Source organism: Sciurus vulgaris, assembly GCF_902686455.1.
Source record: "Sciurus vulgaris genome assembly, chromosome: 13".
Lineage (NCBI taxonomy): Eukaryota > Metazoa > Chordata > Mammalia > Rodentia > Sciuridae > Sciurus > Sciurus vulgaris.
Window position 1 is genome coordinate 70,958,203 of NC_136474.1, and position 26,417 is coordinate 70,984,619.

Below are 26,417 nucleotides of genomic sequence, written 5' to 3' on the forward strand. Positions count from 1 at the left end.
ACACAGTACACACTATAGGAGGCTATTAGCAGCAGTGTGGAGACTGAAATTCCTTATTGCAACCAAAACACTTGGAAGGTTCTAATTCTACTACCTAATCTTGGTTGTCATTTAATCCATGTAGGGATGTTTTAACGTGAAAATAGGTAAAATAATTTGTGTCCACCTATTTTACAGGGTTCCTGTAAACAAACAAAAATATAAAAATGTATAGAAAATTAAACATCGCTATATAAAACCCCTCTCATAGTGTTAAATACAGTGTGACAGATTATACCTGGAGATTAGACCACAAAGGGCAAAGAGAGCAGGGAGGTGGCAAGGAGGGGAGGCTACAGAGGTAGTCTTGACCAGCCTTGTCCAGGGACTCTGCGGCCTGGAGTCAGAATAAAAACCACAACTCCCAGAAATCACCGCTCCGGAGAGGGCGGGGCCAATGGCTGTGGGCGGGGCCCTCGGAGGGAGCGTTTCTCCCGCGAGGAGTGGCGCGTGAAGTGGCGGGGGCTGCGGTGATGGAGGCGCGGGAGGAAAAAGAAGCGCAGGTGATGGGGCGGGAGCGGGATCTTGCGGTTTCCTGGACACTTCATCTTTGGCACATCCACTCGCCGACTGATGTCCGGTGCACGCCATGTCTACTTTTTCTCTCCCAAACTCTAAACCGCCTTCCCGATCTGCGAGCACACGTCTGTTAAGACCCCTGGAAAAGGACGTTTCCCTCCCTTCTCCGGCCTTTCCTTGCTGGGACCCAGCCACTGTCTCAAACCCCCTCCGGGAAGACTGGAGTGGGACTTCTGAATTCAAACCCACCTTCCCTCCAAGCTTGAGGTTCTTTACTGCTTCCTACTAGAGTTTTTCCACCAGAGCTGCATCCCGACCCTCGGTGCTCCTGACACTGCGGGGTTTATGGTGTGTGGCAAAACTCTTCCGCGTACTAAGCTTTAAGGTTTTCCAAGGAAGGCAGATTTTTAGCCTATACTACTTTTGCAACTTTGGGAAAGAATGGATTTTTATCTGGTCATTTTGACTCTCCCCCTACCCCCACTGGGGATTGAACCACTGAACATCCTAAGAATTCTATTTTTATTTTGAGACACAGCCTCGCTAAATTATTGAGGCTGACCTCAAAGTTGTGATCCACCTGTCCCAGCCTCCCTCTTCGCAGTGTTTACAGACATTCGCCACAGCACCAGGCTCATTTTGACTTTCGAACGATTTTTTCATTGTGATTGCTTGCTTTTTATGTCCTGCCATCTAGTATATCCCCAAAGACAAATTAGAATGTGAAGTAGGACACCAGAATAGGCTTAGCGTTTAGTTTGCTTCTTTGTCATAGTCGCATCATGCGTGCCATTACAACAAACAAGGCTTTTAATATTTGCCTTCTTTTTAATGGTTAGGTCGCTGCGTGGTTGAAAAAAATATTTGGAGATCATCCCATTCCACAGTATGAGGTGAACCCTCGGACCACAGAGATTTTATATCACCTTTCAGAACGCAACAGGGTCCGGGACAGGGACATCCACCTGGTAATAGAAGACTTGAAACAGAAAGCAAGTGAATATGAATCTGAAGGTGAGATTGTCTAGAATTTATGAATGAGATAATAGAAGTAACCAAATTGTATAACACGAGTATTCAAGATTAGTGTATACTACTTGTTTTGCTTCTTTATTTTATCCAGATTTGTCTTCTACTGTCATGATTTTACAGTAGTAATTTTCAAAATCACATATTTCATTGTAGTAAATGTTTTATTGGTACTCTGATAGAACATTAGTGAGCCCTAAAATAATGAGAGTCCAAAAGTATTAGCTTCATGTACAGATACCTTGTGTGTTTTTTCCTTACATATTTGTTTGGTCTGTTTCCAGCCCCAATGCCTTAGTCATAAGGAGCTTTCAGGACACCTGAGGTGGCAACCATAAAGTGGGAGACTTAGACAATAACCTATGGCTATGTATCAGGGAGTTGCACTAGAATTTTCTGTTGGACATGTTATGTGAAAAAGTACATTCAAGATATTCATTGTTTCATAATATAAACCATTAAACTAAAGATTGACAAAAGTCTTTAGATTTGGAAGTATACCAAACAGAAAGGAAGTAAAACTTACATTTACCCTATTTTTAACAAGTAGATGGTACTGCACATGTACTTTTCCAATTTTCTTACTAAAATTAACATATAGTTAATTTTGTAATCCCAGCAACCTCACTGAGGTGGGAGGATCACAAGTTCAAGGCCAGCCTCAGCAATTTATCAAGTCCCTAAGCAATTTAGGGAAATGCTGTCTCAAAAAATAAAAAGGGCCAGGTGTGGTGGTGCAGGCCTGTAATCTCAGCAACTTGGGAGGCTGAGGCAGGTGAATTTTGAGTTCAAAGCCAGCTTCAGCAATGGCGAGGCGCTAAGCAACTCAGTAAGACTCTGACTCTAAATAAAATTCAAAAGAGGGCTGGGGATGTGGCTTAGTGGTTGAGTGCCCCTGAGTTCAATCCCCAGGACCCCAAATAATAAATAAATTAATAAATAAATAAAGGACTGGGGTTGTAGCTCAGTGATAAAGTACCTTTGGATTCAATCCCCGGTACCAAAAATATAAAATCAAATTAACATTTAGCTGGGTTGGGGCTGTAGCTCAGTGGTAGAGCACTTGCCTCACACACATGAGGTACTGTTCAATCCTCAGCACCACACAAAAAAGAAACTCATAAAAACATTTAGTAAAATTGAGTCTTTGTTTTATGTACTGTTTTAACACATGTAGAGTCTAGAGCCACCCCCACAATTAGGATGCAGAGTGGTTCCATCACTCCTGTGTGTTACTCCTTTGTAGTCAGATTCTCCTGTACATATTCTTCTAAAATTGCCCTATTTTTAAATAATCATTTTTGTAGTTAGTAAAATACAACATTAAAATAAGAAAGAAAAAAAAAAACAGAAAGAAAAAAAAATACAACATTAAAAAGGGGACTTGGAGTCCAGAATAATCTCATTTTGTAGGAGCTTTCTTTTCGTCTATATCCTGTAACTAAAATTTTAAGGATTTTCAAAGTATGGTTATTTTTCTGACCTTAAACCTTTCCGAGTGACACTTTTTTGTGGTGCTCAGGATTGAAATCAGGGCCTCACTTGCTAAGCAAGTGCTGTACCACTGAGATACACCTCCAGCTCTTGCCTTCATTTTCATAAAGTACTTTTGCTAGATGTAGGATACTTGGTTGACGGTTTTTAATCTTTGAACATTTTGTATGTTATGCCACGTGTGGTCCCAGTCGTTAGCTGTTAGTCTGTTATAAGGTTTTCTTGTAACAAGTAGGTTTCTTTTGCTTCTTTTATGATTCTTCTGCTTGTCTGTTATATCAACATTTTTATTTAATGTCTATTTGTGAATCTCTTTGCGTTTGTCCTACTTGGATTTGTTAGGCTTCCTGATGGTGAAAGTTTTTCTTTTTCAGTAAAAGTGGTAAATTTTTAGGTATTATTTCTTGTTTATTTTTTCCTTTTTTCATTTTCTGTCTTTTAAAATTTTTTTCTAGTAATGGGATTGAGCCCACGGACATTCTACCACTAAGCTACATAGCCAGCCCTTTGTATTTATTTTTAATTTTTTTTGAGATAGGATCTTACTAAGTTGCCCAGACTGGCCTCAAATTTGTGATCCTCCTATCTAAGCCTCCGTCCTGAATCCGTGGGATGATAGGCATGTGCTTGGCAAATTCATTTACTCGTTCTTCTGCCATTTCAACCCAATGTTAGTTCTCCCTGGTGATTTACTTTTAAAATTTTTGGCGGTGTTGGGGATCAGACCCAGGGTGATAAGCAAGCACCTCACCAATGACCTACATGCTCAGCCCTTTAGTGAATTTTTTGGTTCAATTATTATACTCCTTAATTCCAAGTTTCTATTTAGTTTAAAAAAAAAAAATGTTTAGCTTTCTATTGATGTTATCTATTTGATGCAGCATTGTCACCTGACCTTTTATTACTTTTAAAATTGGTGTTCTTTAGTTCTGTGAACATACTTATTTTGGAGATTTTGAGGTCTTCTGATAAGTCTAACAATTTCTGTTGTTTGCTCTTATTTTTTTTTTTTGTGCAGGAGGTTGAATCTAGATGCACTTTACCACTCAGCCATGTTCCTAGCCCTTTTTATTTTTTAGATTTTTGAGACAGAGTCTTGCTAAGTTGCTTAGGACCTTGCTCAGTTACTAAGGCTGGCCCTGAACTTGTGATCCTTCTGCATCAGCCTCCCAATTTACGAGGATTACAGGCCTGCACTACCATGCCCAGCTGTTGCTTGCTATTTTTTGATTTTTCCTTCAGCTTATGGGTCATATGTTCATGTTCTTTCTATCCCTCATTGTTTCGTTTGTTTCTTTTTTTTTTTTTTTGCAGTGCTGGGGTTTGAACCTAGGACCTCACACATGCTAGGCAAAAACTCTACTACTGAGCTACATCCCCATCCCCTACCCTCATAGTTTTTGTTGGAAACTAGACATTATAGATAATATATTATATCAATGCTGGGTTCTTTTCTCTCTTTCCCTTACTCTTATTGTTATTTGCTTTTTTATTTTTTTTATTTTTTATTTGTTTAGTGACTGGCGATTGTTTTAGTGAGGTCTGGTTGCCTTCAACAGTGTTAAACTTCTGATGCTGCTCCTCAGGGAGATACGTGCTTCAGTATGCCCAGTCACCCTTGGATGATGATGGTTTGGTAGGGCTCTGTTCCTGTTTCTCACTGAGCACCTACCTGTGAAATTCCACTAATCGATAGCTGACACTTGTTTTTAACAATGCCCTGAGGCATAAGTTGCTCTACAAATTAATTGAAATCTGACTCTCTTAAAGGAATAGAGTTTTTTTCCCCCTGTTTTGCAAATAACTGTAAGTACTTATTTTTAATTATTCAGAATGGTTTCTGTGTCTGATGCTGCTGGAAGTACATACTTTGAAAGATTCAACATTATCTTCCACAAGAAGTATAAAAAAATGTAGATAAATGCCAGTTATCCTAAAACATGAAATATTCTATAACACAGGCTATCATAAAAGCAAAAAAGGAATAATCTGTTAGTCACATGAGAGATTTCACAATAGAGGTAATGCATACAACAAAATCTATAAAATAATTAGGAGGTACAACCATGAGAATAATTTATAGATATTGACATCTATGATCAGCTGCCTGTATATACAGGAGTTATGTTCTTTAGTTTGGTCAGACTTCATCCAGTCAATCGAAGACCTTAAGCGCAAGACAGAATTCCCTGAGGAAAACATTCTGCATTGGTATGATACCATCAGAGACCTGTGCTGGCTTTCCTGTATATTTTGGAATTGCCAGCCCACACCATCATATAAGGCAGATATAGATAAATGTGTGTGTGTGTGTGTATCCTAGTAAAGCCTGATAATTCTGTTTCTCTGGAGAAATTTTACTGGTACATCATCACTATTAAATACTTGGCATATATTAAAGGAATAGTTTTTGAGGTCCATTGAATAGTTGTTCTAACTTCAGGATGATTCCTAGATATCTTATTCCCTGGTTCTCTTCGACAAACTCACTGGCCTGACTGTGCTCCCAATTGCCTTTTACTGCAGTTTCTAACATTTTTAAACATGCACTTAGGCTTGAACTTCTCCATGCTATGTTGCAAACAAAGTTAGTTCTTTTAGGAAGAGAGGGTGAGGTATCCATTTTGACTTGCTTCTCCCCTACCATCCAGGCAAAACCTCTGAGCCTGGGCTCTGGGTTTGGGAGTAGGGCAATGGCAAGCTTCTCTCTGAGTGGCACCTTCACTGTGGATGCTGAGCGGTGGGGAAGTGCAGCAGTCTTAGGTCATCTTGGCTTGCCTCTCCTGAAGTGGATTCTCTGCCTCACTAGGTGCTACAGGAGCCTCATTATACCTCATCCAAGGTTGAACTACTCTGCTCGAAGCAGTGACAGGTCATCTGGGACTTGGTCTCAGCAACAGATGGCTACAGCAAGACCCAAAATGTTGTAGTCCTGCTCCTACCAGGAAGAAAGCCCTCAAGCTAGGAGCTAGGAGCAGAGGGAGCCCTGTACTCTTGACTGTAACAATTGCCAGCGGAGGTACCTCACTAAGCTAGAAGGGAGGAGAGAGGGAGTAGTCATGATTCAAATGCCACAAACTCTCACCTTCCTTACTGAATTTGCATAGATTTTATTGAGTGGGTGCTTCTTCATTTGCTATTTGCCCTTAGGACTATTTTCAGAGTCTTCCAATGGTTGTTTGTTTGTGTTTTATAATTTTCACTGGAAAACAGGCCTGCAACAGGTCCTGATTCATGATGGAAATGGTCTCCTGGAGAATTGATTTTTGCTAAGTATGACAGTATAATTCAATAAAGGAAAGAATAGTCTTCCGCAAATGGTGCTGGGACAACTGGATGTCCACATATATAAGAATTAAGTTGAATCTTACCTCACACCATTCATAAGGATTAACTCAAGCTGATCAGGGGGCACATGCCAATAATCCCAGTAATTGCGAACACTGAAGCAGGAGAATTGCAAATTTAAGGCCAGCCTCAGCAACTTGAAACCCTGTCCCAAAGTAAAATAAAAAAGGGTTGGTAGAGCACCCCTAGATTAAATCCCCCATTCCACATGAGAGAGAGAGAGAAAGAGAGAGAGAGAGAGAATATGAAAAAAAATAATTGACAGAATGGAAGAGAATACTTGTAAATCACCTATGTGATAAGTGACTTACATCTGTAAAATATAAAAAACTTTTATGAATCAATAAGAAGACAAGTCACCCATTATTAAAATGCAAAAGGAATATGAATAAACATTTCTCTAAGAAGATTTACAAATGGCTAACAAGCAGCGTCATTAGCCATCAGGGAAATGCAAGTCAAAACTATAATGCCACCTCATATCCAACAGGACAACTATAATCAAAAAGATATAACAACTTTTGGGGAAGACGTGGAGAGATTGGAAACCTCGTTCATTTCTGGTGAGAATGTAAAAGCATAGTCATTTGGGAATGCATTTCAGTAGTTCCTCAGATGGTTAAGTAGGGTTACCTTATGACCAGCTGTTTAACTCCAAGGTATATACCAAGAGATGTGAAAGTGTATGTTCATATCAAAACCTACACATCAATATTTATAGCAGAATTTTTTATTTTTCAAATGTCCATTAATGAATGAATGGATGAACAAAATGTGGCATACCCATACAACAGAAATTCTTTCTGTACCCCAGAATATTATTCAGCCACAAAAGGGAATGAACATGCTGACACATGCTGCAGCATGAATGAACCTTGAAACCATTATGCTAAGTCACTGAGGACCACATACTATATGATACATTTATATGAAATGTTCAGAATAGAGATAAGTGGCTGCTAGGGCTTTGTGGGTTAGGAGATTGAAAAGTCATGACTAAGGGATATGTAGTTTATTTTAGGGGAGTGATGAAAATGTTCTAGAATAGAGTTGTCGATAGGTTTACAAATCAATATACTAAAATCCATCAAATTATATACTTTAGGTGGGCAGTTTGTATGGTATAAGTTATAATTCAGTAAAGATGTTAAAAGTTTTAAGAAAACAAAAAAGACAAAACATCTTAGTCATCATGAAATTCTCTTTTCAGCCAAGCATCTTCAAGACCTTCTCATGGAGAGTGTGAACTTTTCCCCGGCCAATCTGTCTAACACTGGTTCCAGGTATCTGAATGCTTTAGTTGACAGTGCAGTGGCCCTTGAAACAAAGGACACTTCACTAGCAAGGTAATTGTGACCAACGTAATTTCTGTAGTCATATATGTTGTAACGTCTTGACCTGTAGACTTTTTGGTTCTCAGGGTAATTTTGTATAGAAAATCTTAGCAATAAATACAAAAGCCATTTTAACTCACTGCTTATTTTTGCTAGTAAGTAAGATTAGTTCAGATGAAATTGCCATGGGTAAATTTTTAATTTATTAATTATTTTATTTATTTATTTATTTATTTATTTATTTATTTTTTATTGTAAACAAATGGGATACATGTTGTTTCTCTGTTTGTAAATGGCGTAAAGGCATACCATTTGTGTAATCATAAATTTACATAGAGTAATGTTGTTTGATTCATTCTGTTATTTTTTCCCTTCCCCCCACCCCTCCCACCCCTCTTTACCCTCTATACAGTACTTCCTTCCTCCATACTTGCCCCCCTCCCTAACCCTAACTCTAACCCTAACACTAACCCTTCCCTCCCCCCCATTATGTGTCATCCTCCACTTATTAGCGATATCATTCGTCCTTTGGCTTTTTGAGATTGGCTTATCTCACTTAGCATGATATTCTCCAATTTCATCCATTTGCCTGCAAATGCCATAATTTTATCATTCCTTATGGCTGAGTAATATTCCATTGTATATATATACCACAGTTTCTTTATCCACTCATCAATTGAAGGGCATCTAGGTTGGTTCCACAGTCTGGCTATTGTGAATTGAGCAGCTATGAACATTGATGTGGCTGTGTCTCTGTAGTATGCTGATTTTAAGTCCTTTGGGTATAGGCCAAGGAGTGGGATAGCTGGGTCAAATGGTAGGTCCATTCCAAGTTTTCTAAGGACTCTCCACACTGCTTTCCAGAGTGGCTGCACTAATTTGCAGCCCCACCAGCAATGTATGAGTGTACCTTTCTCCCCACATCCTCGCCAACACCTGTTGTTGCTTGTATTCTTGATAATCGCCATTCTAATTGGGGTGAGATGGAATCTTAGGGTGGTTTTGATTTGCATTTCTCTTATTACTAGAGATGTTGAACATTTTTCCATATGTTTGTTGATTGCTTGCAGATCTTCTTCTGTGAAGTGTCTATTCATTTCCTTAGCCCATTTGTCGACTGGATTATTTGAATTCTTGGAGTAGAGTTTTTTGAGTTCTTTATAGATTCTGGAGGTTAGTGCTCTATCTGAAGTATGATTGGCAAAGATATTCTCCCATTCTGTAGGCTCTTTCTTCGCATTGCTGATAGTTTCCTTTGCTGAGAGAAAGCTTTTTAGTTTGAATCTATCCCAGTGGTTGATTCTAGCTTTTATTTCTTGTGCTATGGGAGTCCTGTTAAGGAAGTCTGATCCTAGACCAACAAGGTGAAGATTTGGACCTACTTTTTCTTCTATAATCTGCAGGGTCTCTGGTCTGATTCCGAGGTCCTTAATCCATTTTGAGTTTAGTTTCGTGCATGGTGAGAAATATGGGTTTAGTTTCATTCTGTTGCATATGGATTTCCAATTCTCCCAGCACCATTTGTTGAAGAGGCTATCTTTTCTCCATTGCATATTTTTGGCACCTTTGTCTAGTATGAGAAAATTGTATTTATTTGGGTTTGTGTCCGTGTCCTCTATTCTATACCATTGATCTACCTTTCTATTTTGGTACCAATACCATGCCGTTTTTGTTACTATTGCTTTGTAGTAGAGTTGAAGATCTGGTATTGCAATACCCCCTGTTTCACTCTTCCTGCTAAGGATTGCTTTAGCTATTCTGGGTTTCTTATTCTTCCAGATGAATTTCATAATTGCTTGCTCTATTTCTGTGAGGTACATCATTGGGATTTTAATTGGAATTGCATTGAATTTGTATAGCACTTTAGGTAGTATGGCCATTTTGACAATATTAATTCTTCCTATCCAAGAACATGGAAGATCTTTCCATCTTCTAAGGTGTTCTTTAATTTCTTTCTTTAGTGTTGTATAGTTCTCATTGTAGAGGTCTTTCACCTCTTTTGTGAGATTGATTCCCAAGTATTTTATTTTTTTCGAGGCTATTGTGAATGGGGTAGTTTTCCTAATTTCTCTTTCTGAAGATTCATCACTTATGTATAAAAATGCGTTGGATTTATGGGCATTGATCTTGTAACCTGCTACTTTACTGAATTCACTTATGAGTTCTAAGAGTTTTCTGGTGGAATTTCCAGGTTCCTCTAAATATATAATCATGTTATCAGCAAACAGGGATAGTTTGAGTTCTTCTTTCCCAATTCGTATCCCTTTAATCTCTTTGGTTTGTCTAATTGCTCTGGCCAGAGTCTCAAGAACGATGTTGAATAGAAGTGGTGAAGGGCATCCCTGCCTTGTTCCAGTTTTTAGGGGGAATGCTTTCAGTTTTTCACCATTTAGAATGATATTAGCCATGGGCTTAGCATAAATGGCCTTTACAATGTTAAGGAATGTTCCCACTATCCCTATTTTTTCTAGTGTTTTGAGCATGAAGGGGTGCTGTATTTTATCAAATGCTTTTTCTGCATCTATTGAAATAATCATGTGATTCTTGACTTTAAGTCTATTAATGTGGTGAATTACGTTTATTGATTTCCTGATGTTGAACCAACCTTGCATTCCTGGGATGAAACCAACTTGATCATGGTGCACTATCTTTTTAATATGTTTTTGTATGCGATTTGCTAAAATTTTGTTGAGAATTTTTGCATCGATGTTCATTAAGGATATTGGTCTGAAATTTTCTTTCCTTGATGAGTCTCTGTCTGGTTTAGGTATCAGGGTGATATTGGCTTCATAGAATGAGTTTGGGAGGGTTCCCTCCTCTTCTATTTTATGGAATACTTTGAGAAGTATTGGAATGAGCTCTTCTTTAAAGGTTTTGTAGAACTCGGCTGAGAACCCATCTGGTCCCGGACTTTTCTTTGTTGGTAGGCTTTTGATGACTTCTTCTATTTCAGTACTTGAAATTGGTCTATTTAAATTGTTTATGTCCTCCTCGTTCAGTTTAGGCAATTCATATGTCTCTAGAAACCTGTTGATGCCTTCAAAATTTTCTATTTTCTTGGAGTATAGATTTTCAAAATAGCTTCTAATTATGTTTTGTATTTCAATCCTGTCTGTTGTGATATTTCCTTGTTCATTCCGAATTTTAGTGATTTGGGTTTTCTCTCGTCTTCTCTTTGTTAGTGTGGCTAAAGGTTTATCAATTTTGTTTATTTTTCGAAGAACCAACTATTTATTTTGTCAATTTTTTGTATTGTTTCTTTTGTTTCAATTTCATTGATTTCAGCTCTGAGTTTAACTATTTCCTGTCTTCTACTACTTTTGGTGCTGTTCTGTTCTTCTTTTTCTAGGGCTTTGAGCTGTAGTGTTAGGTCGTTTATTTGTTGAGTTTTACTTCTTTTATTAAATGCGCTCCATGAAATAAATTTCCCTCTAAGTACTGCTTTCATAGTGTCCCAGAGATTTTGATATGATGTTTCTTTGTTCTCATTTACCTCTAAGAATTTTTTAATTTCCTTCCTAATATCTTCTGTTATCCATTCATCATATAATAGCATATTGTTTAATCTCCAGATGTTGGAATAGTTTCTGTGTTTTACTCTTTCATTTATTTCTAACTTCAATCCATTATGATCTGATAGAATACATGGTAGTGTCTCTATCTTCTTGTATTTGCTAACATTAGCTTTGTGGCATAATATATGGTCTATTTTAGAGAAGGATCCATGTGCTGCTGAGAAGAAAGTGTATTCGCTCTTGGTTGGATGGTATATTCTATAAATGTCCGTTAAGTCTAAATTATTGATTGTGTTATTGAGATCTATGGTTTCTTTGTTCAATTTTTGTCTGGAAGATCTGTCCAGTGGTGAGAGAGGCGTGTTAAAATCACCTAGTATTATTGTGTTATGGTCTATTTGGTTTCTGAAATTGAGAAGGATTTGTTTGACATACATGGATGAGCCACTGTTTGGGGCATAGATGTTTATGATTGTTATATCTTGCTGATTTATGCTTCCCTTAAGCAGTATGAAATGACCTTCTTTATCCCTTCTGACTAACTTTGGCTTGAAGTCCACATTATCTGAAATGAGGATGGATACTCATTTTTGCTGAGTCCATGTGCATGGTATGTTTTTCCCCATGCTTTCACCTTTAGTCTATGGGTATCTTTTTCTATGAGGTGAGTCTCTTGCAGGCAACATATTGTTGGATCTTTCTTTTTAATCCAATCTGCCAGTCTATGTCTTTTGATTGATGAATTCAGGCCATTAACATTCAGGGTTATTATAGAGATATGATTTGGTTTCCCGGTCATTTGGTTCATTTTTTAAATTTTATTTATTTGTTTGTTTGACACAACTTGTTTCCTCCTTTATTTGACAATTCCTTTAGGATAATTCCTCCCTTTGCTGATTTGCTTCTTTGTTTTTCATCTCTTCCTCATGGAATATTTTGCTGAGAATGTTCTGTAATGCTGGCTTTCTTTTTGTCAATTCTTTTAGCTTTTGTTTATCATGGAAGGATTTTATTTCATCGTCAAATTTGAAGGTAAGTTTTGCTGGGTATAAGATTCTTGGTTGGCATCCATTTTCTTTCAGGGCTTGAAAAATGTTGTTCCAGGCCCTTCTAGCTTTTAGGGTCTGGATTGAAAAATCTGCTGATATCCGTATTGGTTTCCCCCTGAATGTAATTTGGTTCTTTTCTCTCACAGCCTTTAAAATTCTGTCTTTATTTTGTATGTTTGGAATTTTCATTATAATGTGCCTTGGTGTGGGTCTGTTGTAATTTTGTGTATTTGGAGTTCTATAAGCCTCTTGAACTTGATTTTCCATTTCATTCTTCAGATTTGGGAAATTTTCTGATATTATTTCATTGAATAGGTTGTTCATTCCTTTGGCTTGTTTCTCTAGGCCTTCCTCAATCCCAATAATTCTTAAATTTGGCCTTTTCATGATATCCCATAGTTCTTGTAGATTCTGTTCATGATTTCTTACCATCTTCTCTGTTTGTTCAACTTTGTTTTCAAGGTTAAATATTTTGTCTTCAATGTCTGAGGTTCTGTCTTCCAGGTGTTCTATCCTATTGGATATGCTTTCTATGGAGTTCTTAATTTGGTTTATTGTTTCCTTCATGTCAAGGATTTCTGTTTGGTTTTTTTTCAATATCTCTAACTCTTTATTGAAATGATCTTTTGCTTCCTGTATTTGCTCTTTAACTGTCGATTGGTGCGATCAATCAATGCTTGCATTTGCTCTTTCATCTCATCATTCAGTGCGTGCATTTGCTCTTTCATCTCCTCGTTTGCTTCTCTGATCATTTTAATTATGTACATTCTGAACTCCTTTTCTGTCATTTCTTCTGCCATGCTGTCACTGGGTTTTATTGATGTAACATCTAGATTTGTTTGCAGCATTTTCTTTCCTTGTTTTCTCATATTGTTCAGGTATCAGAGGACCGCTGAGATATTGCAGATTTCCTCTATTGACTTACAATGTCCCTGAAGATTTCTATATATATCCCCCCTTAGCCTTCAGTAGGCTGAAGTCTTGGAGGAAGTTGATAATGCGGTGCTCCACAAGGAAGCTGCCTCTCTAGGAGTGGTGGCCTTCAGGTGGGGTATAATCCCTGCTAGTGGGCAGAGGTGCCTCCACTTGTTGACCAATGGTCATCCAAAGGGGACCTAGGCTGTGGGCTGAGGCAAGGCCTGTTTGGGCCTGAGTCTCTGGTTTTACCGTCCTTGTGGGGAAACCTCACCCAGCAGGGAAGACTCACCCGGTGGGGAGGTTTCACTGGTCAGTTCCCTCCTAGAGGTTCCCCTCAATTTACAGCTACCGCCTGGGCTGGGCTGCCTTCCTCTGCAAAGTTCCCAGGGGCCCGGCCCTACCTCCTGGGCCTGGGAGCCTCACCCTTTGCAGATGACTCTCCTTAGGCTGCCCTTCCTCAGAGAATCTGCCCGCAGGCCTGGAACCTTCGCTCCGCCCTAAGCCTGTCTCTGTGCGGCTCTTCCACCAAGAAGCCTCCTAGATCCTGGGACCCTGCTCTGCACCTAATCGCCTGGCTATGCGGCCCCTCCTCTGAGCAGCCACCTGGGGCCCTGTACAATCGCTCTGAATCCCAGAGACCCGCCACACGCCTCTTCCTCCAGACAACCACCCAGTATTCCGGTGGGGTCACTAGGAGTCCAAGAAACTCACTGCGTGCCTCCACCTCCACCAACCACCCGTAGCCCTGGGCAATCAATCACTCCGAGTCGAAGTGACCCTCCCCGTTCCTCCTCCTTCTCCAGATAACCCCCGGGGTGTTCAGGAGCGGTCGCTCTGAGTGGCTCTGAGTCCACGTGACCCGCAGCACGGGTCCTCTGGGCAACCGCCCGGAGCTCTGGTGCAGCCACTCAAGACCAAGCGTCCCACCACGCTTCTCCTCCAGGCAGCGCCCCTGTGTTCAGGAGCTGTCACTTTAAGTCCAAACAACTCACCACTCGCCTTCTCCTCTGAGCAGCCGCCTGGAGCGCTAATGCAGCCACTGCGAGTCCAAAGGACCCGCCGCGCTCCTCCTCCTCCTCCTCCTACTCCTCCGGGCAGGCCCCGGGGTTCAGAAGTGGTCTGAGTCCAAACAGCTCGCCACGCAGCCCCTTCTCTGGCAACCGCCTGTAGCTCTGGTGTAGTCACCCCGAATCCAAGCGGCCGCGCTCCTCTTCCTCCTCCTCGTCCTCAGGGCAGGCCCCGGGGTTCAGAAGCGTCGTTCTGAGTCCAAACAGCTCGCCGCGCGGCTTCTCCTCTGGCAACTGCCTGTAGCTCTGGTGCAGTCACTCCGAATCCAAGTGGCCACGTTCCTCCTCCTCCTCCTCAGGGCAGGCCCCGGTGTCCTGAGTCCACACAGCTCTCCTCGCCACTCTTCCCCTGGGCAGCCGCCGGAGCCCCAGTGGTTGCTCCGAGTCCCAGCGCTGTGCTGAGCGGCCTCCTTTACGGCACTCCCAGCTGTCCGAGTTCACTGCTCCAGCGGGGGGAGGGGCGTCTCGCCGGCAGTTCTACTTCACAAAGTTTCCTGCGTTCCGGGACCACCATCCCATCCGGGACGCCTTCCCAACGGGTGAGAGTCACCCGGCTGCTTTGAGTTGGTCCCAAGCGTCTCAATATCTCCTCTTTTGAGTCCTGAGTCCTGGAGCAACATGAAATGCAGCCACCCTCTAGGCCGCCATCTTGAAACCTCTCTTATTTATTTATTTATTTATTTATTTTGGTGATGCTGGGGATTGAACCCAGGACCCAGGGCCTGTCATGGGTAAATTTTTGATATTTTCTTCTTTTAGGATTAGGTTGCAAAGGTTGGCTTGCATGTTTATTTGGAGAAGGATTAGGTATAATTTACGCTGTTCCCTATAAACAATAAGAAAGTGTGGCTAAATAATGTGGTCTGACAGCATAAATTTTGTTTTATATTATGCAGCACCGAGGATTGAACCCAAAGCCTTGCACGTGCTATGCAAGCACTTTACACTAAGCTACCTCCCCAGCCCAAGCATGGTAAATCTTGGTCTGTACCTATTGTTCTATTGAGTAGAATAAGGTAGAGACCTTCATTCTTTTTGACAGTTGCCTATACATGTATACACATGATTCAGCAACCCTAAGAGGAAACTGAGGATCAGAAGGGGTAGGTAAAAGCTTCTCCAAACTAGTAAATAGCAAATTGGGATCCTAACCCAGTCTCCAAAGTTCATCTGACTCTCACTGGTGGTCATTTCTCAGCTAGGACTACCATTACAACTTATCATAATCAGTGATTTACACAGTTGTTCTGTTTAATTACCAAGGTAAATAAATGCTCAGAGCAGCATTTTAGGTGTAAGAACATGTAGGCTGATCAGCAGAGTTTTGAAAGACAAATAGAACTTTGCCAGCTGAAGAAGATCATTCCAGGCAATGGAAACAACCTGCAAAACATGCTGAGGAGTGTGTTTTAAAGAGGGCTGGGGATATAACTCAGTTGGTAGAGTGTTTGCCTCACAAGCACAATGCCCTGGATTCAATCCCCTGCACAGCAAAAAAAAAAAAAAAATGCATAAAGATATGAAACAGTGTGATTATATCAGAACCTACATAGAGATAAGATCATTTTTAATGATAAATATGTATCATTATTTTCTCAACTTATGATGTAACCAGATTCTTCTTTTAGTTTTATCCCTGCAGTGAATGATTTGACCTCTGATCTTTTTCGTACCAAATCCAAAAATGAAGAGATAAAGCTTGAATTGGGAAAACTTGAAAAAAATCTAACTGCAACTTTAGTATTAGAAAAATGTCTTCAAGAGTAAGTAAATGAGTTGAAAGTGTTGACAGTTTTGATTATAAAGACAGTAATGGAATGGAACATTATGAGACTTAGTTTTGACAGTAGGTATGATTTTCAAAACTATGAGGGAAGCCAGACACTGTGGAACATGCCTATAATCTGAAACTTGGGAGGCTGGGCAGGAGGATCTCAAGTTCAAAGCCAGCCTTAGCAATTTAGCAAAGCCCTAAGCAAATTAGTAAGACCTTGTCTCAAAGAGATAAAAAGGGCTGGGGATGTGACTCCGTGGTGAAGCACTTCTTCCCTAGGACCAAAAAAACTACATGAGAAAATGAGATCCATAAAACATTTTTCTTTTTAGTAGAAAATAACTTTAATGGAGGTGTGGAATGGTCATATGCAAATTTTTACCTTCTACTTTATATAATTTATTACCTTTGTTTTTGTTTTACAAATATTGTAGGTTTTATAATTTTCAAAATGTACTTTTTTTTTTCATTTGGTACTGCATATTGAACCCTGGGGTGCTCTACTACTGAGCTATATCCACAGCCCTTTTTTTTTTTTTTTTTTTTTTTCGGTGCTGGGGATTGAACAAGGCAAGCACTCTACCGACTGACCTATCTCCCCAGCCCCACACAGCCCTTTTTAAAAAATTATTTATTTTAGGGGCTGGGGATGTAGCTCGGTTGGTAGAGTGCTTGCCTCGCAAGCATGAGGCCCTGGGTTTGATCCCCAGCACCGCAAAAAAAAAAAAAAAAGAAAAGAAAGAAAATATTTATTTGGAGACAGGCTCTTGCTAAGTTGCCCAGGCTGTCATTGAACTTGGATTCTTCCTGCCTCAGCCTCCTAAATCAGTGGGATTACAGGCTTACACTACCACACTCAGCTGTATATGTTTTTTTTTTTTTTTTTTTTTTTTTTTTTTTTTAATTTACAAACTACCATACAGCTTAAAGTCACATTGTATTTTGTTGAACTTTTTTACTATGGGATTGATGTCCTTCTTTGATGCTGTGGTCCTTCTTAAGGTCCTTGTTGCCCCAGAGATTTGGGCCTGTGAATAAAGATTATGTATATAAACACACAAGTAATTGGTGGTATGTGAAAATACTCAAACATTGACAATGTATATGCAAGGCACTGTGTCATAATCACATTTAGTATAAAGGACTTTGGGACCTCATGTTTCAAATGGGCTTTAGGGCTGGGGATATAGCTCAGTTGGCAGAGGGCTTTCCTCCCAAGCACAAGGCCCTGGGTTCAATCCCCAGCACCGCAAAAAAAAAAAATCAAATGGGCTTTAGGGTGTGTGTGGTTGTGTGTGTATTTCTTTCTTTCTTTCTTTTTTTTTTTTTTTTTTAATGATCCCCTTCTCTCAGACCAACTAATAGTTAAAAGATTGAGTGATGGCCCAGGTGCAGAGAACTGAGTGCCCTGGCCCCAGTGACCTTGGCATCTAGGGTTCGCTTCATTGACAGGGCTCCCAGTTTGGGAATCTACATTTTTAATTTCTGGCTGGCAGTTTCCCGGGTTCAAGAGAACGTTTAGCAAGCACCTGTCATAACTGTCTAATATTAACTGTAGACAGACATTTGCTCAAGTTTTAGCAACAAGATTAAAGGAGTAGAAATGGAAATGTAACTGAGTTCATTTGATTTTAATGATTTTGATCCCCCTCCCCACAAAAAAAAGTATGTGAACAAAACAGAACTGTCCAGTAGCTGTGGAAGACTGGTGAAAAGAATTTGAGTCTGAAACTGAAGGGAGGATGCCTCCTTACAGGAACCAGACCAGCATCCCCTGACCAAAAAACACTCTAGAGCAGCCTGTGGGTAGTGGAGACCTGCCCCTCCCACACTGAGTCTGGGACTCCCAGAACACAATGTTGACTTTAGGATTTATTGTCACTTTTTCTCTTTTTCTTTGTGTATAGCATGTCACCAGGGATTGAACCCAGGGGCACTCTCCCACTGAAACAAATCCTTGGCCCTTTTTAAATTTTTATTTTGAGACTGGGTCTCCTTAAGTTGTTGATGTGACCCCAAACTTTCATTCCTCCTACCTCAGTCCCTTAGTAGCTGGATTACAGCATGCAACACCATACAAGCTATTTTCTTTTTTTTTTTTTTTGAGTAGCAGATTTACTATCTCAGTGAATAATTAGCATAAGTTAACCTTAAAATTATGTAGTATTTCCTGAAAAAAAAATCTTGTGGCAGTATAGTGAGGAAGGTGCCCTGAAAGAATGTATACTAGTCTGGGATATAAGATTTATGGTCGAAAATCCAGCAAGTAGGCTAGCTATTATTGGCTAAGCCAGTGTTGAATCCAAAAAGTTTGGGTTTTTTTTTTTTTTTTTAAATAATTATTTCATTGAGGATGAGGAGAAATGCTTTTAATTTTGTTTCTTAAAGGGATCTCAAGAAGGCAGAACTGCATCTGTCTACTGAAAGGGCCAAAGTTGACAATCGTCTTCAGAACATGGATTTCCTAAAAGCCAAGTCAGAGGAGTTCAGATTTGGAATCAAAGCTACAGAGGTTTGTGAAGGACCAAATAGAGCTAGCTCTCTTTGAACTTCATTTTTACAACTAGGCAGTATATTAGTCAGTTTTTATGTATGTACAGAGAAGATAGGTAACTTGCCCAAGGTTGCATAATTACTTAGCAGTGGATCCAGATTCAGTCAGGCATTCAGACACTGAAGCACAAAGGCCTTTGAACCCTGTATCCATCTTGTCACATTTATGAGTGTGGAAAGGATTCACACGTAACAGAAGGCTTAGATGCATGTGTAATTTTTCATCTGTGGTGTGTAGCTTCTCTTCACTGTATTATGTATTAAAAATACTTCATGATGATCATTTTCAGAATTATTTTCTTACCCAAATTCCTTCTTTTGTAACTATAGGAACAACTTTCAGCTAGGGGCATGGATGCTTCTCTGTCTCATCAGTCACTGCTAGCACTGTCAGAGGTGAGCTTCTTGTCTTCGTCTGTTATCTGCTGCTGTAACAGAATGCCACAGATGGGTAATTTATACATAATAGAAACTTATTTGGAGGCTGAGAAGTACAAGATCAGAGAGGGCTACCTCTGGTGAGGGCCTTCTGCTGTATCATAAGATGGCAGAAGGGCAAGTAAGCAGGAGTCAGAGAAGGAAAAAAGCTGAGCTTGTCCTTTTCATTGGGAAACTACTGCCACCATAATGACTTTAGTCCCTCATGAGAACATGACCTAATCACTTCTAAAGTTTTCTACCACTTGATATCATTATAATGGCAGTCAGATTTCAGCTTACGTTTTGGAGGACCCAGTCAAACCACAGCATTTGTTTATTTATTTTATATGATTTAATTATTTATTTTTAAGACACGGTCTTGCCATGTTGCCCAGCCTGGTCTTGAATTCCTGGATTCCATCAATCCTCCTGCCTCAACCTTCTGAGTAGCTGGGATTGTAGATGTGTCACCATGCCCAGCTCATAGCATTTTTTGTATGCGTGTGGTGCTGAGGATCAAACCCCAAGGCTTCCACATTGTGGCAAGTGTTCTACCACTAAGCTACACCCCTAGCCCTTCTTAAATTTTTTAAAAATTTTGACTCAACCTTTTTCTAAGTTGTTCAGATGATCTTTAAATTTGTGAACCTCTTACCTTAGCCTCCTAAGTAGCTGGGATTACAGGCCTATGCTACCATGCCCTGTTCCTTGGAATCTAAAGTTGACAACTCATAAATATGTATTTGAGACTCTAGTTGTTCCTTTACATTGTGATTCCTTTTAATTACACTCTTTGGTGTTTCTAGGCAGCATACTAAAGTCCTATTCTTAATAAATGGGAGTGGAGTAGAACTTTCCTATATTAAGCATCTTGTAAGTATTGTTTCCACTGGAAGTGAGTTTATCTATGTCAACCTCTTTGGTAATTTTATTTAAAATATCCTTAGACTGGGGGTGTGGCTCAGTTATAGAGCACTTACTTAGCATGTATAAGGTCCTGGGTTTAATGTTCATCACCACCAAATAAGTAAATAGAACATCCCAATGTTAATGCTGTATTGTATTTTATTTCAGAAAAGGACATTGTGCCAGGAGTGATGGCACAGGCCCAATAATTCCAGGTACTCGAGAGGCTAAGACAGGGGCTGGGGAGATAGCTCAGTCGGTAGAGTGCTTGCCTTGCATGCACAAGGCCCTGGATTCGATCCCCACCACCGCAAAAAAAAAAAAGAGAGAGAGGCTAAGACAGGAGGATGACAAGTCAGATGCTAGCCTAAGCAATTTAACAAGGCCTTATCTCTATATGAAAAAAAAAAAAATACTGGGGATGTAGTTCAGTGATAGAGTGCCCTGGGTTCAATCCCCAGTACCAGATAAATAAATACATAGAAACTGGCAGTGTCTCTTTGCAGTGTGAATGCCTGTGTTACACTGTGACTCTGTTATTTCACTCCCAGAAACTGGCAGAACTAAAACGACAGACTGTACCTTTGAAGAAAAAGTTGGAGTCCTATTTAGATTTAATGCCGGTAATTATTCGTGTGTGTGTGTGTGTGTGTGTGTGTGTGTGTGTGTGTAGTGCCCGTGCTAAGTGATTGTCTTTAACATTCACCAAAAGCACCAGATCGGAAGTTTTGCTTCTGAGGTTACCACGAGTGGCGTCTGCAGACAACCCACGTTGTAGACGAAAGGGGAGAGATGAGGCATAATGCCTGGCCAGGGGCCGGACCGTGGACCTTCTGGAAACAACAGAGGAAGGACACAGGGAGAGTGGAAGGGGGCATGTTCTTCTGGGACTGGCAGGAATCATAGGGTAGCATCCCAGCTGTGTGGAGGGTCCTAGTGAAAGGGAAGGAGCTGCGAAGAGGGTCTCCGCTTAGGTCCTAGAACAGAGAGACCACAAAAAGGATGCAGATGACTATGACGGTAGAGATGAGCACAGCATGGGGGGTGGTATATGAGGAAATGGTTACAGAGAAACCATAGCAGCAAGGACCGAGTAGAGGGTCACAGAGGTGGTGGTGGAGAGAAACTGTTAAAGAACACTAGAGGTAAGGGAGCCTTTATAGAGGGACACATATGAAAGGTCATATAGATGGGCAGAGATGTGAAGTGGCAATGCGAAAAGACTGAGGAAGATTCAGGGGAATATTTCTGACAAGTTTTAGGGAAGACAAGGCAACTAAAGTACACTCTGTGGAGTGCTCCCTAGGGTTGACCTATTGAAGGCACCCAAACCAGGCATTTAAGGCTTTTCAAGTAGTGACTTCCTACTCTCCTAGGACTGTGGGTCCTTCTCCAAGGGGCATACCTGCTCTGGATCTTGCTGTTCCTGCATGGGGAGTGGATGGGTCAGAGGGGTTTGCCCCAAGTTTAGTCCCAGGCTCTCCTCGTTGCAAGTATAGGAAGGAAGGTCTCCCAGCCTTGGAGGTACCAGTGTTGCCTAGAACTACATCCAAATTCTGGCAGTACTTGTGGGCACATGGAATCCCCTTCCAGGATGGCTACGGTTGCCTTTGAATACCATGCTCCTTTCTGGGGTCTTCAGAGTTCAAGGATCAGACTGGTGATGCCACTTCCTTCAGCCTCTTCACTGACAAGACCACACGTTGCCTTCTCTGCATGACTGGAGCCTAGCAGAGGGCAGCTGGACAGACTTCCAGGCCAGCATGGAGGGACAAAGAAATGGGGCCAAAGGGGGCCCTGCTTCGTCAGGCCCCAGAAGCTAAGGACAATACAGAGGTATGAAGGATCTGGCCAAGCAATATTTCTCTGGGAGCTGCCTGACCCAGAAGAAGCCCAGTTGGCTTGTTTAATGTTTGGCCTTACCAAAGTGACAGATGACACACTTGTGTTTTGGTGTTCAATATCTATGACCTGCTCGCAACATGGTCTTCCCTTGGTTCTCCCCCTGGATTTAGGATTATGAGCCCTGAAGCTTCTGGGGGCTGAAGGCCAGGGAGATGGAGTGCACTACATGGAAACCACTGTTCCCCAGCGTGGTGCCTACCACAACCTGTTTGGATTATCACTGATCAGCTGTTGAGATGTTGAGGTGGTCCTGACCAGTCATGAGCTGGACACCCTGGTCTTGAACCAGTCTGTGGAGCTGCCCACTCTTGCCCTCCCACAAACAACTGTCTGCTTACCCCCTGCTTTACTCCCTTACCTTGAACAGTTCTGACAAGTCACCTTCTGGTTAGGGGATGACCTTCAGTCATGGGAAGCTGCTAGATTGTTTGCCAGAAAACTGAACCCCAAGTGTTACTCCTTGGTGCATCCTGGAAACCAATAGCCCCATCCTCTCAAGGCCATGAACCAAGGCTTAACTCTTTCTCATATTCTTCATCCTGCCCTGCCTGCCTGGCACAAATCTATTGTGTCTTCCCAGCAGCTTCGGGAAGAAGTGCTAGGAGGACTGTCAAATGTGGAGCAAGCAGCTGGGGTCCACTGGAGCCACTTCCCAGACCTCAATCATCTCTTGAAGGGGCACTGAAAGGGTGAGCTGACAGTCTTCACTGGGCCAACAAGCAGTGGAAAGGTGACATTCTTCAGTGAGTATGCCCTGAATTTGTGTACCCTGGTGGTATACACTACGGGATAGCTTTGAGATCAGCAATGTGAGACTAGCCCAGGTCATGCTGACCCAGTTTGCTGTGGGACAGCTGGAAGAACAACTGGACAAATGTGAAGAGTGGACTGACTGCTTTGAGGACTAGCCCCTCTATTTCATGACTTTCCACGGGCAGCAAAGCATCAGGTCTGTAATAGACACAATGCAGCATACAGTCTGTGTCTATGATGTTTGTCACATGGTCATCAACAACTTGCAGTTCATGATGTGTCACAAAAAGCTATCTATAGACAGGATTGCAGCTCAAAACTACATCATTGGGGCCTTTCAGAAGTTTGAAACAGACAACAACTGCCACGTTACACTGACCATTCACTCCGGGAAGGAGGGTGATGACAAGGAACTGCAAACAGCATCCACTTTGTTTTTTTTTTTTCAGTGCTGGGGATTGAACCCAGGGCCTTGTGCTTGCAAGGCAAGCACTCTACCAACTGAGCTATCGCCCCAGCCCCAGCATCCACTTTTGACTCAGCCAAAGCAAGCCAAGAAGCAGAGAATGTTCTGATCCTACAGGACAGGAAACTAGTAACTGGGCCAGGGAAACAGTATCTGCAGGTGTCCAAGAACCACTCTGAAAGAGACGTGGGTGTCTTCCCACTTGAGTTCAACAGGAGCTCTCTCACTTTCTCCATCCCTCCAAAGAACAAAGCCCAGCTCAAGAACATCAAGGATGACAGTGGACTGGTGGCCAAAAAACGCTCTCTGGCAAAAAAAGGGTCTGTGCCCCAAAACTTAGAGACTTAACTTAGGCCAGGGCCCCAATCCCTCCCAGCCAGACACTTCTAAGCCTTTAAGTAAAGGCAGAACAGTCACTGAAATGAGCTCAGTGGGACAGGCTGGGCCATAGACGCTTTCTTGGCCCTCTGGTAGAACTTCTCTATCCTGTAGTCCCTGAGCTTTGGGCCCTTTTCAGCCTAGGGCAGGGTTTCATGGTGAGGAAATTGCTGCTACTTCCAACAACTACTGTGTTCTAGGCTTTTCTCAAGGCCCTGAATATATAGTACTGAAAAGGAAAATAAGGTCTGTGTTTCCACAGAACCAGTGTTCTAAACAAGCAATGAATAAATAAAAAAAAAGTTTTAGTTAGTAAAAATGTTATAAAGAAAATAGTAATGTGATAGAGTGCTCATAGGCTTATATAGATGAGGTGGCCTACAAAGGTCAGCAGACTACATGTGACCTGGGGCCTCAAGAACTAGGAGTGGATCATGTGAGCATCTTGAGAGAAGGATCCAGGCAAAGAGAAAAGCACAGAACCCTGAGATGGGAATGAGCAAGTCAATTCAAGGTAGTGAGGTCAGACCCCCTGAACCTAGAATGGGATAGGAGACTTCTTGCTGAAACTGCGTCCGTTAGGCTTTCAGAGTCAAAGGGTGACGTGGATACCAAGTCCCCCTGCTCTTTGTACAGTCAGGCATGAGGAGGCACCTGCTAAAATTGATCCTATGTGCTTAACTCTGTAATATCAGGACCTCAAATTGAAATGGGAGCTTCCTCCTGCTTGATTGCTTGGTCATGGAGCCATGATAGGAAATTGTGAGCCCAGAGTGACCACCACCTGGACACTGTTTCCATTGTGTGCTACTTCAAATGAGCAGCTGGAGTTAGGACTTTATTTAAATATAGAGCCTTTTTCAAGTTTTAGTGAAAAAAAATTTTTTTTCATGAAAAAAAAGGCACTGAATAGTTATAATAGTGGGTTTATATTTAAGGATTTAGAGTCATTGGTGAATTTCAGGATTATATGTATGTTGGATATTTCCTCTGTAGTTTCTTTTGCTTTTTGAAAGGGATCATTATACGTTTTCCCCCCTCATTTGAATTGAAACATTATAACCTTTCCTTGTTTTATTTTTCTTTGAAAGAATCCATCACTTGCTCAAGTGAAAATTGAAGAAGCAAAAAGAGAATTAGTAAGTACTTCCCACTTTTTTCTTAAGATTTCTTAAGAAGAAATACATGTCAATATAGCTAGCCCCCCTTTCATACTCTTTTCTTTCCTCCTCCCAAAGTTGCTGTGTCATTGCCATGCATCTTTTAATATTTTTTTGGTGTGCATATGTGTGTATTTGTTTCCATAAAAAATACATAGTGGCAGTTTTTGTTTTTTAAGTTTTTCCATAGATTTTCCTCGTGGAGAAGAGGGATTCAGAGATATAGAGTATTTGGCAAAAAGAACTAGCAATGGCAGGCTGGGGGTGTGGCACAGTGGCAGAGTGCTTACCCAGTACATGCAGGGTCCTGGGTTGTTTGATCCCCAGCACCACCGAAAAAAAAAAAAAAAAACAGCACTTTTTTGTGGCACCTGCCTATTGTTCCAGCTATAGACTTAAGAACTGGAAGAATTTTCCCAGCTGTGGCAAGTGATGAAGTCCAGCTGCTTAGGAGTATGCAACTTAAAATAGGGTTGGGAGCTGGGGATATAGCTCAGTTGATAGAGTGCTTGCCTGGCAAGCACAAGGCCCTAGGTTCAATCCCCAGCATCGCAGGAGGAAAAAACAAAACAAAACAAAAGTGTTGAAAGCCTGGCACACTCCTGCAATCCCAGTGACTTGGGAGTAGTGAGGCAGGAGGATCAAAAATTCAAAACCAGCCTCAGCAACTTAGTGAAACCGTCTCAAAATCAAAAATAAAAAGGGCTAGAGATGGGCTCTCTGGTTAAGTACCTCTGAGTTCAATCCCCAATACCCCACCCATCCCCCCAAAATAAAAGGGATCAGGAGCTAAAGGGTCCTAAATATAAAGAGGAAGCTGTAGGGAGCTAATGAAGGTTACTTCTTGTTTCTTAAGTTCAAGAAAAAATGTTATCAAAACTGTGATTTTTTAGCCTGGTATAGTGCTGCTTGCATGTAATCACAGCTATGTTGGAGGCCGAATCAGAAGGCCAGCTTCAGCAACTTAGTAAGACCCTGTCTCAAAAAAAAAAAAAAAAAAAAACAGGAAAAGAAAAAAAAGGACTGTGGGGACATAGCTCAGTGGTAAAGAGCCCCTGGGTTCAATCCCCAGTATCAAAAACAAAACAAAGAAACTGAGCTTTTTGATCAGGCCAATGCTTTAGGAAGATTGTTCTTTAACCAGTTATAAGATGCATTGGAGAGAGAAAGAAAATTGCAGAAACCAATTGGCCCATTTAGGCCCGATGAGAAGCAGTAAGGTCGTGCAGTGAGAATGGAGAAGAGGTTATGGGAGAGACCCTGGAGGAATGCTGCTTTAGGGGGAAGGTCTGAAAAGTCTGTTCTATTCATGAACCTCTGTACTACCGCATCTCTCTAGAGGTTCTTCCTCCTTCAGGTGTATGAAATCATTAGGAATCTGAAAACTGGGCCTTGGAGCCTGGGAGGGAGAAGGGAAATGTAAAAGCAAGGGAATGGGAATGTCTCAAAGCATATTTGATATGATGGCATTTTTCAAAATCTGTTTTAATGGTTTTCTTTTTTGCTTACCCGACTTTAAATCACATTAGAAGTTATAGCATCAGTCTTTTATCTTTATTTATGTGATTTCTTTCTTCCTTTAGGATACCATTGAAGCAGAACTTACAAAGAAAGTAGACATGATGGAACTGTGACCACAGCCAAATAAACATCCTATTTCCTAACAAAGTAAATTGAGTAGGACTTTAAAAAATTTCTTCCCTCTTGTTGTGCCTTAATAACATAATTTCTGTGTTCTTAAATAAAAGAATAATGTCCTTATTAAGAGAATAATGGCTTTGGTTATGCAT

General features: G+C 41.1%; 1 protein-coding gene and 1 pseudogene across 2 annotated transcripts; both read left to right on the plus strand.

Moving 5' to 3' along the window:
- The first annotated feature begins 450 nt into the window (after positions 1-450).
- HAUS1 (HAUS augmin like complex subunit 1) lies at positions 451-26,417 on the plus strand. The gene is made up of 9 exons (XM_079108802.1): positions 451-542; positions 1,398-1,572; positions 7,640-7,775; positions 15,941-16,075; positions 18,475-18,598; positions 18,970-19,035; positions 20,517-20,588; positions 24,559-24,606; positions 26,211-26,417. The coding sequence occupies exons 1-9, from the start codon at positions 513-515 to the stop codon at positions 26,259-26,261; spliced, it is 837 nt and encodes a 278-aa protein (XP_078964928.1). The 5' UTR covers positions 451-512; the 3' UTR covers positions 26,262-26,417.
- On the plus strand, positions 20,832-23,337 carry LOC306643386 (twinkle mtDNA helicase-like; annotated as a pseudogene). The gene has a single exon. The product of its transcript is annotated as a twinkle mtDNA helicase-like (transcript).